This window comes from Eupeodes corollae, chromosome 1 (assembly GCF_945859685.1).
Source record: "Eupeodes corollae chromosome 1, idEupCoro1.1, whole genome shotgun sequence".
Classification (NCBI taxonomy): Eukaryota; Metazoa; Arthropoda; class Insecta; order Diptera; family Syrphidae; genus Eupeodes; species Eupeodes corollae.
In genome coordinates, this window is record NC_079147.1 from 270,717,254 (window position 1) to 270,734,290 (window position 17,037).

At 36.0% G+C, this 17,037-nt stretch overlaps 1 protein-coding gene across 4 annotated transcripts in view; it reads left to right on the forward strand.

Annotated features, from left to right (window-relative positions):
- Positions 1–17,037, forward strand: part of LOC129940535 (mucin-2) — a 97,807-nt gene that overhangs the window by 27,963 nt on the left and 52,807 nt on the right. For all 4 annotated transcript variants that reach the window (XM_056048909.1, XM_056048910.1, XM_056048912.1 and 1 more), the window contains exons 3-9: positions 1,611–1,728; positions 1,803–1,940; positions 2,015–2,100; positions 2,176–2,449; positions 2,755–2,799; positions 3,047–4,813; positions 5,485–5,839. In XM_056048909.1, the coding sequence (XP_055904884.1) occupies positions 1,611–1,728; positions 1,803–1,940; positions 2,015–2,100; positions 2,176–2,449; positions 2,755–2,799; positions 3,047–4,813; positions 5,485–5,839 (2,783 nt within the window). The remainder of the gene's footprint in view (positions 1–1,610; positions 1,729–1,802; positions 1,941–2,014; positions 2,101–2,175; positions 2,450–2,754; positions 2,800–3,046; positions 4,814–5,484; positions 5,840–17,037) is intronic.

Genomic DNA, 17,037 nt, shown 5'->3' on the forward strand with positions numbered 1-17,037 from the left:
TTTTCAACATTAGGAAAAATTTTGAGAAAAATCTAATTGATAGTTTTTTTTACAAAAAATAAAAACCTAGAAAAAAATTATAAAAGTTGGTAAAAATTGATTTTCAACTCAAATATCTTTTCAAAACTTTGAGATATTGGCTTTAATTTACTTTTATCTTTCAAAACATTTTGTTGTCAACATTCAGTTAAAGTTTGAAAAAAAATCGATTTGACAGTTTTTATACAAAAAATTAAAAACCGAAAAAAAATTAACAAAAGTTCGTAAAATTTGATTTTCGACTCAAATATCTCTTCAAAAATTTTAAATATTGACTTCAAACTAATTTTATCTTATAAGAAATATTGTTTTCAACATTTGGTAAAATTTGTAAAAAAATTGAATAGACAGTTTTTTTACAAAAAATAGAACTCTAAAAAATAACAATACTAAAACTTGCTAAAAATTTACTTTCGGCTCAAATAGCTTTTCAAAAATTAAAAATATTGGCTTCAAACTTATTTTATTTCAGAGAAAATATTATTTTCAATATTCAGTAATTTTTATATAAAAATCCAACAGTCCGTTTGTTTCATAAAAAATAAAATCTACAAAAAATAGTGCGCAAATTTGGTAAAAATACATATAGACAAACTTTTAAGCAAGACAAATCGACAGACGGGATGGGAAGTTATCAGTGTGGGTCGCATCCCAGCCTCTTTTTTTTTTTTTTAATTAAGATGGCACAGGCAGGGATTGAACCCAAGACCCCTTGCATGACAGTCCAACGCACTAACCATCATGCCAGTGGTGTTCCTATGTTATGCTTTGTCTAACATTAGGCAGAAGTGTTCCGTTTTTGGCTAGCTCATCGGCTTTGCAATTTCCCGGAATGTCTCTGTGGCCCGGCAGCCAAATGAGGTGAATGTTAAACTGTTCGGTCATCTCATTCAAAGATGATCGGCAATCGTGGACTGTTTGAGAGTTTGTGGAGACAGACGCGAGAGATTTAAGAGCGGCTTGGCTGACTGAGAAGATTCGTATATCCTTAAAAGTTATAACGTTTTCTTTGAGCCAGGATAGTGCTTCTTTAATCGCCATTACTTCTGCCTGGAATACACTGCATTGATTGGGAAGTCTATAGGATAAACTGAGATTCAGTTCTTCCGAAAAGATACCACTTCCAACTCGGTGATCGGTCTTTGAACCGTCTTTATAGAAGTGTACTGCATCGTCTTCCAGGGATCTCTCTTCTTCCCAGGAGGATCTTGAAGGGATGGACACATGTAAGCTTTTATCGAATACCATTTTTGGGGTGGTATAGTCTAAGCGATCTGGGATGGATCTGAAACTGTCTAGAATAGTAGTATGTCCAATATTGTTACTGGTCCATTGAGAGGTGGTTCTAAGCCTCACACATGAGTTAACTGCCATCATTTTGGAGAAGATGTCAAGAGGTGTTAGGTATAAAAGCACTTCCAGTGTGCTTGAGCGAAGTGCTCTTCTGATGCACATACCTGTTGAAAACAAACTTAATGTCTTAAGCTTAAAATAATAATTGAGATTTTACAATCAAATTTCTATAAAAATTATTTTTTTTTATTGAAATATATAAATTTTTTTAATTCCAGGGCCTTGAAGATCTACCAAGCTAATATAATCAACTGTCCGAACCGATGTCGTTTGCTGGCGAGACATATGATACGAACCATGTGTTTAATACGAGATCTCAGTAGGCATTTTTTTGATGTAAGTCTTAACTGAATAGAAATGCTTTTATTCACCAAACATTAACTTATGGTTTATTATTTTTCTCATTTCAGAGTCCTCATTACTCACAGAAAATGTGTGAACTTCTTGCTATTTACATACACTTTGAACTGCAGTGCGCCGGAGATTTTAAAGATTCGAAGATAAAGATTGCCGAAAGAATAATTCACAATATTCACCTGCATCTTGAAGTAAGTTGAATCAAAATTCTTCGAGAAACAAAACAAAAGAAAATGTTAACATATGTTGTTTTATTTAATTTTAGAATGCCCAGTCTAGTTTTGTCTTGCGAATCTTTTCCTTTCTCGCCAACATGGGCAAAGAAAATGAAATAGCAACAAAAGTTTTTCGGTACGAATTTTCTTTTCCTCACAATACTCAATTTTGTTTTATTTTTGTTTTTTTTTTTTTATTATCCATCCATAGACGATTGATCCCTGAACCGACAATAATGATAAAGAATGAATTACCCGACCGACTGTTTATCCAGTATTTGATTGCCTTTTACCATTGGAAAGAAACATGGAATGATCTCGCAGATCAGCAAAAAGTTGTTGCTTTTGCAAATAAGTTTATGAAACCTATGAGTACGATAAAAACAAATAAAATGTATGCACAACACTTGCCATGTTATATAAAACGAGATGATGCAACTGCATATTTTCTTACAAATATGGTATTTTTTAATGATTTAAGAAATGTAAGTATAGTATCCACAATTTTCAAAATAGAAAATAGACCTAGTTGAAAATAGATATATTTGAGCAGTGAAAGTCGTATTTATTAGCATATACTTATTGTATTTTGGTGAGAGTGACTAGCAGCTCCAGATTTAAAGAAAACTATAATTTTTTTATATGCTGAGTGTTTTAAACATTTCACACCAAAACATCGATTTGATAAGCAAATAAAAAACTAAACACCTTATGAATCACATTTATATAAAACACATAAGCTACTCGACTAATAATATATAAACGTTTTCTTCTCTTCAATTATTTATAGGCATCAATACTGGATGGTTCTGAAGAAACTGGGCCTGCCTTAGTTGTAAGTATTAACGTGTATTTAAATCCTGCTTTCAAACACATTTCGTCAATGATGATCATGTAAAAGGTTTGATTTTTAAGTCGAGCCGGTGCCATTGGTTGTTATTAACCTTCCACACTAGAGTTCCTTTTAAAAATGAAAACAAATTTATCTGAGACATTTTTTTTTTTCATAATGAAGCTTTCGCATCAATTAAAATGTACGTAAATATATTTTACTTATGTTATATTTTAATTTAAAATTACAGGATCTAAGTGAAGAAGATGACAAGGAGTATCCAATTTTAGATCTATCAGAATACACAATGGAACCGCTTATTAAAACTGAGCCTGGAGGAGTTGTTGATCTGACAAGTGATGCTAATGAACCGTGGATGAACAGATTAATACGGCGAGCAGTAGCACTAGAAGTTATACTTCCCGCAATATTGGCCACTCGAAATGAAGACCAAGCTCCTGCGGTAGTTGAAATAAATGATTCGGATAGTGAAAATGCCAATAGTAATGATAATAATGCCGAAAATGAGAATGAGGAAGAGAATGAAAACGAAAACGGAAAAGAAAATGAAGACGATGATTCGTGGGCATTCGGGCTAAGAAATGAACACCAACAAGAAGGAGTAGAACATCTCAATTTACCGGTAGATGAGGAATCAAATTCAATGGATGAAATTTATAATGAAATGAATTCTTCAATTGATTTCGTTGACGATTCTACAACTGAGTCGGAAATAGAGAGGAAAAAAGGACAAAAGGAGCGATTTGAGATTGCCTCAAAGTTAACTGATGCTCAAGCGCGTATTACGTTCGATGGAATTGTTGAGAAAGAACTAAAAGCGAAGTACTTCCAAACTCCAACTACATGTAATGCTGCCGTAACAACAACTAACGACACTCCAAGTACATCGAAAGCAGTTGCAACTACATCGAAAGCAGCTGCCAGTGATAAGCCAACCTCATCTATACCAACAGTTGCATTAAAAACTATTGACCAGCCCACTATATCGAAGATAGCTTCAGTTGGTGAAAATCCAACTTCGTCGAAGGCAGCTGTAGCTATTGAAAAGACAGCTTCGATGGAGACGGTTGAGGTTCCAACTAAAAAACCTACTTCGATTAAAGCTGCTGTAGCGGTTGAGAAATCAAATTCAGCGATAGCAGATGCAGCTGATGGAGTTAATACTGGGAATACAATTGAAGAAGAAGAATTATTTACTTTAGAAGCCATTCAGGAAGTGGAAACGACTCCAATTTCAAATGAGACAGTTTTGAAAACGACGACAGAATCTGCAGCACTGATATTTGGTCAAGAAGAACAAACTTCAATTGTTGATCAAACATTGACCCAAACTACTAACAACCAAGCATCGGACACTGTGTTGAAGGAAACGCAAGCTCCCAAAGAAGCTATAACGTTTAACATGGATGAGACTTTGTTATCCTCATTTGATTCTAGCGATGAAAGTGATGAAGATTTTCTTGGTCGCTTTCAACAACCACCATTTAAGACATACCTCCGACGAGCACACAGAAGACCCACAAAAAAATCCACTAAGCTTAATAATACAAGTTCCTCTGAAGAAGATGCTAATGTTGAAAAGCAATCAAATGCCGAAAACATTAGCAGTAATCGTCCCAGTTCACCCACGTTGCCTTCAAATGAAGGTTCCAATGAAAGCGCCAATATATTGTTTAGTGGAAAGGTTATATCTTTGCGTGAAGAAGAATGCTCAGGTGGAGTTACACCAAACTACTTGAATGTCCCCGAATCTATTGAAATATCTAAAAATGGCTCGAATGTAGTGTTCAGCATGCAAGGAAGGAGATTATCATCATTTCCATCACTAAAGGTGACTAACGAACAGGGGGTGCCTGATTTTGATGCGGACATTTGTATGACTGGCGAGGAAGACAGCAACAGTAGAACAGAAGAAATACCACATACAAATAAAACATTGAAAAAATCGAATATTTCTTCTAACATGAAGAACCAAAACTCATTGCATGGCACTGACGTGAGTACAGTTGTCTTAAAAAAAGATCTTTTTACTATTACTTCAGAAATTAGAACGATTTACGGAAAAGTCAGATATTAGTTTTTTTTGTATATCAGGATAATATTCACACATCCTTTGCGAAAAGGAATATTTCTAAGTCCTAAAATTAATTTATTTTATAAATCGCAAAAAATACATAAAAGAATCATTTTTCCAAATCAGTAATATGATTTAAAGACAGGCTTTGATGACAAGGCGAATGATATTTATATGCAAGTGCACAATTAATTAATATTGCGGCATTTCTAACCTTCCAAAATAATAGCTACTCTTAGAAGATTTAATCAATATCCTTATAAGGATTTTAGAAAAAATAGAACACAGCTTCAAGATTTAAACAAAAGATATATTGAGTGCCCATTTATACTTGTAAAACTCTTGTTAAAATAGAATTTGACCCTAGCTATTATGCTTTGGTAACCTTCTAAAAAAATTCAACCAAAATCTCATAAATATGTTTAGTTAAGATGTCAATCTATTCTTTCAACCACAAATCGATTTCCCTTTAGCCTGCTATTAGTTAAAAGTTCGAGTCGCTAGTCATATTTTATTTCAACTTGAATTTGAACAATACATAAGTCAATTATTTTTTCTAATTCTTTATTTTGTCTCCTTACTTTTTTCCTCAGAAACACGCTGCCAAAGTCAAAAGTGTTTGGTTTGCAGAAAGTCCACAAGTTCGAGAAATTGAAGCCCGCTCCACACCATCATCTCAACAAAAACCATCTGCAATCAACTTAATTAGCTCAACAATCAACAAAATCAGTGCCAACAAACAACATTTCTCATCGAAAGTTTTCTCATCTCAATCAACAAAAACAACATCAACAATAAATAAATCAGTATCAACAACAATAACAAAACCAACAATTAATTTATCAGAATCAAATAAAACATTAAAACCAAATCACTTAATAAAAAGTCGTATACCAACAACCGAATCATCGCCCGCAACTGCAGCATTAAAATCAGCCCAAGAAAAAGGTATGCAAAATTTTGATTCATTATCTAAGAATAATAATATTTCTTCTATAATAAATAATTTGTCAGTTTTTAATGATAATAATAACGAAATTAATGAAAAACATTTACCAAATAGCAGTAGTAGGGAAAATATTTCATTGCGCCACCCAAATCTTTATAATAAAAATAAAACTATTCAAAGTGATAATGATAATGAAAATGAAAATGAAATTGATAAACAATGTAAACCCCAGTATGTTGATAATATCATCTCAGAGATGGATAAAAACAATGCTCCAAATATTTGTGTTGATGATAAAAATATTGTTCCCCCTTATACTAGTTCTTTCCCTATATCAGATTTTGAAAAAGAAAAAGTTATTCCTGTTTCTGTTGATGACAACCGCACCGATGAAGTTTTAGCAGCTGCTGAAATATTAGCCAATGGCATCGGATTTCTAACAACCACACCGGTAACTGTGACTTCAGATGACCTCATAACAACCGAAAATCCTCCTATTGTACCCGATCCGACAAATGACATACCAAAAGAAACAAAAGCTCAAATTATGTCTCCAAGAGCTGAAACTCCTACAATTCCTGATTCAAAAAGAGACATAGAGGAAGACACAACATCTCATAATATGTCTACATTAGCTGAAATGTCAACACCCTCTGAAGAACCAACCTCTGATGTTGTGACAGAATCAGAATCAGAGTCAGCACAAAAGAATCTTTTTTTGAACGAAGTCATTGCGCAACTTAAAATTTCAACTGATTTTCCCCAAAATGAAATCGCTGAGGTACTAATATCTAAAGAAAAATGTACTGAAATTCTAAAACAAACTGAGATTACAAATGATGATTTACTATTTGAAAACATTTCCCCGAAAAAAATTGCAGCCCCGAAGACAACTGAAGTTCCAATTAAAATACCCAAAATACAAAATACTATGTCGGTCAGTACTGAAGAAAAGAAAGTTACTGAACCATCTATTGAGCCTTCTACCTCTTATAGAAATAATGAAACTCTTAAACCCCTTCAGACACCAATAGAAGAATCGAAGCTTGTACAAACCCCAATCGAAAAAATAACCGAAACTCCAAAAGACAATGATTTTATTAAAAAAGACATGACCAAAAAAAGTACACTTATCTCTAGCACAGTAAGAACAGACATCGAAATTCCAAGTGAAAAGATCCTTGAAACTAAAAAGGAAACTGATTTTCAAAAAAGTTTCACAAAAACAAGTCCTTTTATAGCTAGCTTTGTACCAAAAGTAAACGACATTCCAGATGAATCAAAAGTCGAAATAGAGTTTGTGAACACACAATCGCCCATGGTTAACCTAGATGATAAAACTCTTGAAACTGAAGTCGCTATTGCGTTACAAAATGAGAACAGTGTCGATTTTCTTAACAAAGAAACAACGAATCCTATTCCAAGTCCAGAAGAGAGCAGAGATGAAACTCCACTAGTATTTGAAGTGCGTAATGAGTTTGCTTTTACTAAAAACCCAATGTTAGGTCATGGTCAAAAATCAACACTTGAAATTCCAATAGAAATTGATGTTCCAAATGAGTTTTGTAAAAAACGACTACCCATGCTGAGTCCTGGCGACTCCAATTGTTCTCTATCATTGCTTGAGCAAATAGACAAATTACTGACACCTATACAACGTTCTGATTCGGTAGACGAGTTCGAGCTATTTCGAGCGTTTTCGCCAAACAATACCAAACGAATACTAGGTGAAGGCGGACATATTCCCCTACCGTTAAAAAAACGTCGTAAATTGTCCGAGTACAGTGAAGAAAACATTCAGTACAAAGAAGAGGACGAATGTAGCGAATCAATTGATCTGGATGGAGTTTTGAATTTAACCAAGACGAAGCAACATTCAGCACTGGTTTTGACTAGCCCCTTAGTTAAACCTACTACTCTGTCGGAGGTCGAACAGAAAGAAATTTCATATCCCTCTGAGCCAATGTTGAGCATTGCACATTTTGAAGAGGAAGAATACAAAGAGATAACAAAAGAGCTGAACTACAATAAGCGGCAATATCCTTCAACTGCTCCACCGAAATACTCAGAGGTTATGCGGGAATTCCAACCTATTGTAGCTCATCAACAAACTCAGTTTCGACCGCCAGAAGTGAAGTCACAACTTGTACAAGGACCACAAGTTAGAGCTGCACCAGTGCCATTACAACCAACTCCGCAAATCCCAACTGTGCAAACTATTAACATAGGTTATCCCGTGCAGAATCCCTATATGAGCTCAAACAATCACAATAAACCCCCTGCATATCCGACAACTACTATCCGAATTGATTCTGTTCCTAGTGGCAACACAAATAATATGTATACTAGTAGCCAGCCGGTTAATTTGGCGAATGTAAATATGGATTACACCGGCCACTCACATCCCATTCAAATAACTCAGACTCTGTGCAATCCTCAAAGTTGCATGTACAACCAAAGACCTCCGCCAACTCCCACACCGGAGCATGTGACCAAAGATTTTGATATACACAGTTTACTGAACTTACAAAACTATGACCTCAATCAAACTTATTTAAATAATTTCCTACACAATCGTCAATTCAATTATCAGGCCGGAAAGTCTCTGATGACAAATAGCTTTTGCCACCAATCGGGATGTTTTCAACAGACCGAAAATGCGCAAATGCTTAAAAACCATTCAATGTCCGAACCTCACCAGTGCAGTGCACACACTTCTCGTCGATCGATCATTCCAAAATGTGGACTCTGTCCAGCGTGCAAGGAGCTCGTTGCCGAAATGATTGTAACCTACAACACGGAGGTACCTCAGGTGCGTTCCCAGAGACAGCAGGAACACAAACAGCAACAGGAGTTACAACAAATGCGAAGATACCATTTAAATTCGTCACCAATTCCGCAGCAGCAACCAACAATTACGTTACCTAAAAAACGAGGGCGTCCCCGAAAGATTATAACTTCTCCATTGCCAACGAACCGGGTAACCCGGAGTTCCAATCGGGCAAATCAGAAAAAGAAGGATGAACCTCAAACCGAATACTATGCATTTAATGTAAGTGAAACTACCAAAATAAGCCCGCCAGCCGGGAAGAAACGTAAATACAACTAAAAACCAAAGTAAAATAAAAAGAAAACATAAAACATTAACTTCCAAAAACTTTAAAAGATAAAAAAAAACAAATACCTTTAAGGAAGGTTGTATACAAATATACATTCATATATAAAAACTGGTTGATTAAAATTACTTTTAATTTTTTCTCACAACCATTTTCATAGTTTTCGTTAGAAATTTTTGTATGAAATATACAAATTTGCTTTTACTTTTTTTTTTTAACTTAACAAGTAAATTTAAATTTAATTGATAAGATTTTCTCGAAATTGCATCACTTTTTTAAATTTAAATATAAAAGTTATAACTAAAAAATAAGAATAAAACAATCATCAATCAACAAAATTAGTGGAAGCTCAACAATCAACACATTTCTTCAATCAACACTATGATTCCAGTTCAACATTTTGAGTTTTGAGAAACATCCAACAAACTATTTAAAACTCAATAATCCAACTTACTTGCTTATTTAATATCTCAAAATAAATTTAAATTAGAAGGCGTAATTTTCTTTTGAAGTTGTGGTGCAATTAAAAAGAAATTATTTAACTAATCGGATGTGTAAAGAAAACACATAGAAATAATTCAATATTTAAAAGCTGACAAAGATTAAAATTTTTATATTATTATTATTCATTTAAATATTAGTTGATATACAAAAAAAAAAAAGAAATTAAATTTTTTCTAACTCTTCGATCATGCAATGGGTAATTTAAAATTAAATAATAATTTATTTCATTAATAAACAAAATATAAGGTATAAATATTTATGTATGTCGTTCCATATTGTGAGCACAAAACAAAACACAACAAGAATAACAAAATATCACAAACATTTGATATTGGGTCGGTTAATGAAATATCTCTCCTATTGTTTATTTAATTTGTTGCATTCGTTTTATAAATTTGGTTTCTTTTAGGTGTCAAGATAAAATTTTGTATTTATTTTTTAACACAACAAAGATACAAAATTATTTTAAGCAAAAACATCAGTTGTCAAGGTTTTGGTGTTTTATATCACCATTATAAATTTATTCAGGAAGAGCACTCAACTCCATCTTAGTTAAAATGCACTCAGTATACATTTCCTTTCAATTAATTGATAATCCTTTTTCTATTTTCTTCTGTGGTTCCTACTTCCTAAGTATGGAGTTAAATACTATCCTTTGTAATGTCTTGGATTTAAAAAAACGTGTACGCTCTTAGTTTCACGTTTCTTCAGTTTCAGCATTCTTTCATTAATTCATTTACTGAACGGATCCGAAGTTGTTTGCGTTGAAAGCTCTCGCTTTTCTTATGAAAAATTATACAATTGTACCTGAAACACAATTTTCTTTTAAATTTCGTGAATTATATAAAATTAATTTTTTGACATTTGATGATTTTTCAATTAATTTAACCCTTTTTTGTTTGGTATTTATCTCTTCTTTAATTTAATGAAGACATTTTTGAAACTAAAAGAAACCAATTCCATGAAATAAAAGAAAACTGTTTGTGCTTAAAAAGTATACAAAAAAGTTTTTAAAATAATTGTGATACAAGTCCTGTGAATTTGATAAAGAAATTAAAAACAAAAATACTCTGCAAAGCTTTAAGCAACGGATCGAAAAGATTTAAAATCATTTGTTTTTTATTGATGCACAATATTTGTTTGTAGTTTTATAATTTATACATAAATTAATTCACACATAAGTTTTTTAAGCATATTAAATTAGTATACATTTATAAATTAAATATATTGGTGGTGGATGTTAAATTAAGTGAATTTTTCTTTTTACAAAATAGAAAATTAAATTACACTACCGCCCGACATTACTTCATATTCGATTAATCAAGATTCTTATTTATACTCGGACAAGTATAAATTTTAACTTAATTTCATATTATTTTGCCGTCAAATCCAAACTTAAGTACAAAATAGTATTTGCGGAATATTTAATCCGCTGTATTCAAATTCTGACATAAAACAATAAGGACATGATTTTTTTGTTTTTCGATTTAACTATTTAATTCAAAACTCATTCGAGTATCAATCAAAAATAAAAGTTAAGCTTTCTATTTTAATTTTCTTTCAATTTTGTTGTGTTCATTGTTTTGTTTAAAGTATATTCTATAAATATTTACATTTTATCTACATAGCTTAGTTGCCAATCATCATAACATAAATTAGCTTTGTCAAATCCGCATTTATTTTTATATATATATATTTTTGTATACGTATTTTATATTGAATTTGCAAAGCAAAAGCAGATTTTTAAATATAGTTATAATTTTAAGAATGCTATTGCTATTAATTATGTTCAAATGGTAGACATGTGTATTCAAGAAAACACAAGCTTCCACAGGTTTTTCCCAAAAACCACCTCTGTCTATCAACTCTTACTCTCACCTCCCCGTGGTGAACATCGGGTGTCTAGTAGCTGAACTAGAGATTGAGTAAAAAGTTGTTGGGGGAAGCAAACGAGAGAGGGGGGGGAGAGATGTTTTCACTTAGGCACCTCTCCTTATTCAGAGGGCATCGGAGGAGTTCCCGAGGTGGAATCAACGGTGGCGTCTACAGTTCCAGTAAGGTTGAACTACTTAGTGAACACCTTATAGGGCTTCTACGACTTATTCGGAGCCCATGCCTATAAGGAGCGGTTTATCCGGCTTTCCGTCCTTGGAGTTATATTAAGGATCTATCCCTCCAGGTTATTGGTTGTGCCGTCGGGGTGACTTTCTGGCCACGTAAAAGCTTCATAGGACGGATTAACTGTTGACAACCTACGCAAACGAATTAATGACAACGAACTTCGGATATGCACATGGAATGTTAGGTCCCTTAACAGACCACGTGCGGCCGAAGATTTAGCGGAGGCCAGGAAATACTATTGGATGGGATAGGCCGGGCAAAAAGAGGATGAAACACTGCGATACACATACCAACAGATACCAACAGCGTTTATTTGGATGCGGCTTTGTCATTCGAGCCAGACTTAGGCAACAAGTCTTGAGCTATAAACGAGCGCCTCATGACCATCTGCATCAAGGCTAAATTCGGCAACATTAGCCTGATATGCTCGCACGCCCCCACAGAAGAGAAGGATGACAACACCAAAGATATGTTCTTCGAGCTTTTAGACAAAACAAATGAGCAGTGTCCTAGCTACGATATTAAAATTTTCCTGGCCGATTTTAATCCCAAGATAGGAAGGGAAGACATCTTTGGTGGAATAATCGGAAAAAACAGCTTGCACGACAACACTTTCGAACATGGATTCAGGCTCATAGATTTTGCTGCAGGGTGAAACGTCATGGTAGCCAGTAAGCGTTTTCCACACCTCAACATCCACAAAGGAACTTGGACTTCTCCAGATCAATCTATACCGTCAACCAGATTGACCATCGACATAGTGGTCCGACTACCTCGTTGTAGCCAAAATAGCACTTCGAGTTTCCAGACCCAATGCAAAACAGGGAGGTGCTGGGAGATAGTACAACGCCGAACGGGTACAATCGCAAGAGACCGCCAAATCCTTTTCCGACCGAGTTACAAGTAACCTCTCTCGAAGTTCTCTGCCGCCAACACAATGTATCGAAAACCAGTGGCAACATTACCAAGATGCAATCAGAGAAGCCGCCTCTGATGTGCTGGGTTTCAAGAAACCACCAACAAGGAACCCTGGTTTCATGAGGAATGTCGGCAGGCAAATGCAGCCAAACAACAGGCACGCAAAGCGGCGCTGCTTAAAAGGACGAGAGTTGCTCATGAGGGAGGAACAGCGACTTCTGATAAGCGCGAAGTCGAAGATGTTGAGAGGTAAAGCAGGAATTAAGTTCAAAAGTTTTATGAATAGATGAAAGGAAATTCACAGGTACAAAAACCTAAAACCGAAGGCTGCAAAGACGAAAGTGGAAACATCATAGTGGAGCCGCAGTCAATGCTGAAGATATGGAAGGGCCACTTTTGCCGACTGTATAACGGAGATGACGAACCGAATTACGCTGTCAGGCAGGATGATCCATTCAACATAGACGACGAAAGCCAACAATCCCGTAATCCCGACATAAACGAAATAAAGAAGAAGAAGTCTAATAAAGCCGCTGGAGCGGAGAGCTTGAATACCGAGCTCTCTAAGCAGCTGGAGATAAGTTGGTTAGGAGCATGCACCAACTTATTTGTAAGATATGGTCGGAAGAAAGCATGCTTGATAAATGGAACCTAAGTCTTGTTTGCCCGATCCTGAAAAAGGAGACCCTCTAAAATGCACCAACTATAAAGGAATCCGTCTACTTAAGAGCCTTATCAGTGTGGTTTTAGACCAGGAAAGTCCACAGTCGATCCAATATTCACATAACGGCAGATCCTGGAAAAAACCCAAGAAAATGAAATCGACTCCCACCATCTTTTCATCGATTTCAAGGCCGCATATGACAGCATCCCTGCCAAACTCGTCCGTTTGACCATGGAGAATTCACACTGCTCCACAGCTTAACAGAACCTTACGATGCCAAAAATAGGGTTTTTAGACAAGGTGATGCGCTGTCGTACGATTTTTTTAACATCGTACCTGAAATAATAGTGCAGAGCTCACACGTCGGCACTAGAGGCACTATCTTTCAAAAGTCTGTCCAATTACTAGCATATGCTGATGACATTGACATAATCGGAAGAACTAAGCGCAGCGTGATGTCTATAGGGCTTTTGTGAGTATTGAGGCAGAGGCGGCAAAAATGGGTTTAAAGGTTAATGAGGGCAAAACAAAGTACATGCTGCCGCCAAGAAAGGACCTACAGCACCGACGTCTTGGTCAAAACGTCACTGTCGACAGACGTAACTTTGAGGTAGTCAAGGACTTCGTCTACTTAGGCTCCGCTGTAAACGCAGAAAACAACACCAGCGCTGAGATGAAACGCAGAATAACTCTTGCTAACCGCTGTTTCTTTAGGCTAAGAAAGCAATTAAGTGGTAAAGTCTTCTCTCGAAAGACCAAGGTGTCTAAGATATAAGACCCTTATTACCCCCGTCATGCTATACGGTGCAGAAGCATGGACTATGACAAAAGCGGATGAAAGCACCTTGGGTCGGTTCGATACAAAAGTTCTTCGTGTGATCTACGGTCCCGTATGCATCAAAGGGGAGTGGAGGAGAAGATGGAACGACGATCTGTACGGGCTCTACAGCGACGTAGACTTAACCAGAAGGGTACAAATCCAACGTCTAAAATGGCTGGGCAACAGGACAGCGCAGTAGAGGAAGGTCGCGGATCAGGTGGTGCGTACAAATGGGGCCGAGCTAGATGGCTAGAAGTTTGTTGGGTGAAGTTCACACAGAACTGTAGCGCCTTCATTTTTTGTGATGAACCATCGTTTGGCAGATGACAGTAAAGCCTTTTTGTAGATTTTTATCATTTTCTTCGCATTTAGGTTGTCAGTAAATGGTACAAAGTGCCGAATCCCTGCTTTGAGGAGAAACAAATTTTCACATTTTGGACAAGTCTAATGTGTAAATCGACTCTAAATGACGACAGTAAATACTTCGTTTATTTCGCCTCTGACTTGACGTTAGCGAAAGCACCCGTCATTGCTCGTTTGGTTCTTCCCATAATGTCCAAGATATTGTGTGGATTTTTGAAAGATGGTGCCACTTGTATTGCCGTTGGTGTTGCGCACCACTCTTTCAAGTACAATATTGAAGCAGCTACATGACAGCGCATCATCATCGCCTTGTCGAAATCCTCGGGTGATTTCGAAGGTTTCGATCGAGTCTCTTCCAATTTTGACGCAGCAACGAACATTTTCCAGCCTCATCCTAACAACTCTTATCAGTTTGGTAGGGATACCGAAACTCAACATGGCACGGTATAGTTCGTTCCTGTCTACATTGTCATAAGCTGCTTTAAAATCGGTGAAAAGATGGTGTGTTTCGATGTTATGTTCTTGGGTCTTTTCCAGGTGTTGGCGTAGAGTAAAAATTTGGTCGATGGTAGATTTTCCAGGCCTGAAGCCACACTGGCAAGGGCCAAAAAGTTCGCCAGTAAATAGCTTCAGGTGTTCACATAATACGCTGGACAAGATCTTGCTGGTGCATGCTCCTTACCAGATCTGCTCCTGCGTACTTAAAAAAGCTCCGCCTGCAGCCCGTCATCACCGGTCGCTTTTTTCGGCTTCAGACTGTTGGTAGCTAGTTTGATCCAACTCTGGTGGAGTGGGCGGAATTTTAGATTGTCAACTAAATGGATTTGACGTGGCTGCTCGCTGGCGGAATCGTTGACTTCATCACCATTAAGCAGCTGGTTGAAATGATCTCTCCAGATTTTTAGTATTGACTGCGTCTCGACTACGGTATTCCCCTCCTTATCTTTGCATTTTCCAGGGCTAGTGAATCCCATTGTTTTCTTTTTGACTCTTATATAAAAGCTCCACCCCTGTTTCCTGTTAAAACATCTCTGGATCTCCTCTGTTTACTGACTTTAATCTGTCATTGGAATTGTGTAAAATTGGAACACAAATCAATGAAACTGATTTCAATGATAGCTATAAGTGGCCCCTCAGTAAACCTAGTTAAACCTCTACTATAATATCTATACTACTATTATATATATATGAATTATTTACTTGTGAGTGGCTTTTCAAGCAAAAAAATACACATTTTTTTTATTTTGAAACCTCAAAAAAGCTACTTTGAATAAATATTTATCCTGAATGTTTAATACGCTTTTTATATCTCTTTTTAACGCTTTTAATGTTAGTTACTCGTATATTGATGTATACCTATGTATATAAAATAAATTGTATACAGTTTTTAATAACCTTTTTACATATACAGTGACGAGCAAAAGTGGTCAAATGTTTTCAATTATTTGAATAATTTAAGCGTTTGAAATAAAATTCAAATGTTTTTATTTTTTTGTTATTAAGATTATGAATCTTACGTTTATTATTTATAATATTTTTTTCAAAAAAGGATATATTTTACAAAACAAAAATTATTTCATTAATTTTTCGACTTGTCCAATTATGCACGTTTCAAAAATTGTTTTTTCTGTTAGTATTTAGTCCATAGTCTCTTATTTTGTATTACTTGTGAGCAACGCTTAGGCATACTTTCAACCAAATTATGAAGAAATTCTTCTGGAATATGAATCCATTCCAACTCAAATCGTTGTCAAAACTCCTGAATATTCGATGGGTGATTTTGGTACTGCCCAAGCCGTCGTTTAACAATTGACCACAAATTTTTAATTGGGTTGAAGTCAGGGCTTTGTGCTGGGCACGTCATCGTCATAAACTGTTGATTTTAAAACCATTCTGTGACAATTTTCAAAGTGTGTTTGGGTTCTCCGTCCTGCTGAAAAATTATGTCACACTCATTGTAGCCCATTGATGCAGTAAAATTTGGTCTTCAAAATATCCAAATAATTTTCTTTGTTCATGATACCCTCGATTTTTACTAAGAGTCCAACAGAGTTCCACGAGAAACAGCCCCAAGTCTTTACCGAACCTCCTCCGTGTTTCACGGTCTTCTGAACTTGATGTTGTTGAAGGCCTTCTCTGGACGTGACCAGTGAAAAAGCTCTTACTTAGCTACTTACTTAAGGTGGCGCTACAGTCCGGGGCGGAGTTGGTTGAGGTCCTCTCCCACCTGAGTCGCGGTCTTCCTCTACTGCGCCGTCCCTCGGGATTGGATTCGAAGACCTTTCGGGCTGGAGCGTTGATGTCCATCCGTTCTACATGACCTAGCCATCTTAGCCGTTGGACAAAGAATTGGATAAGCTGCTGCTAACTAGGTCAGTGTCGCTGTACAGCCCGTACAGTTCGTCGTTATATCATCTCATCCATTCTTCATCTATGCGTACGGGACCAAAAATCACCCGAAGAGTTTTTCTCTCGAAGCATCCTAAGACGCTCTCATTTTTCTTTGACAGGGTCCAGGCCTCAGCGCCATAAATGAGAACCGGGATGATGAGTGTCTTATAGATGGTGATTTTACATGCTCGAGAGAGGACTTTACTTCTCAATTGCCTTCTAAGTCCAAAGAAGCAGCGATTTGCAAGAGTTATTCTTCGTTTGATTTCAGCGCTGGTGTCGTTGTCTGTATTAAAAGCG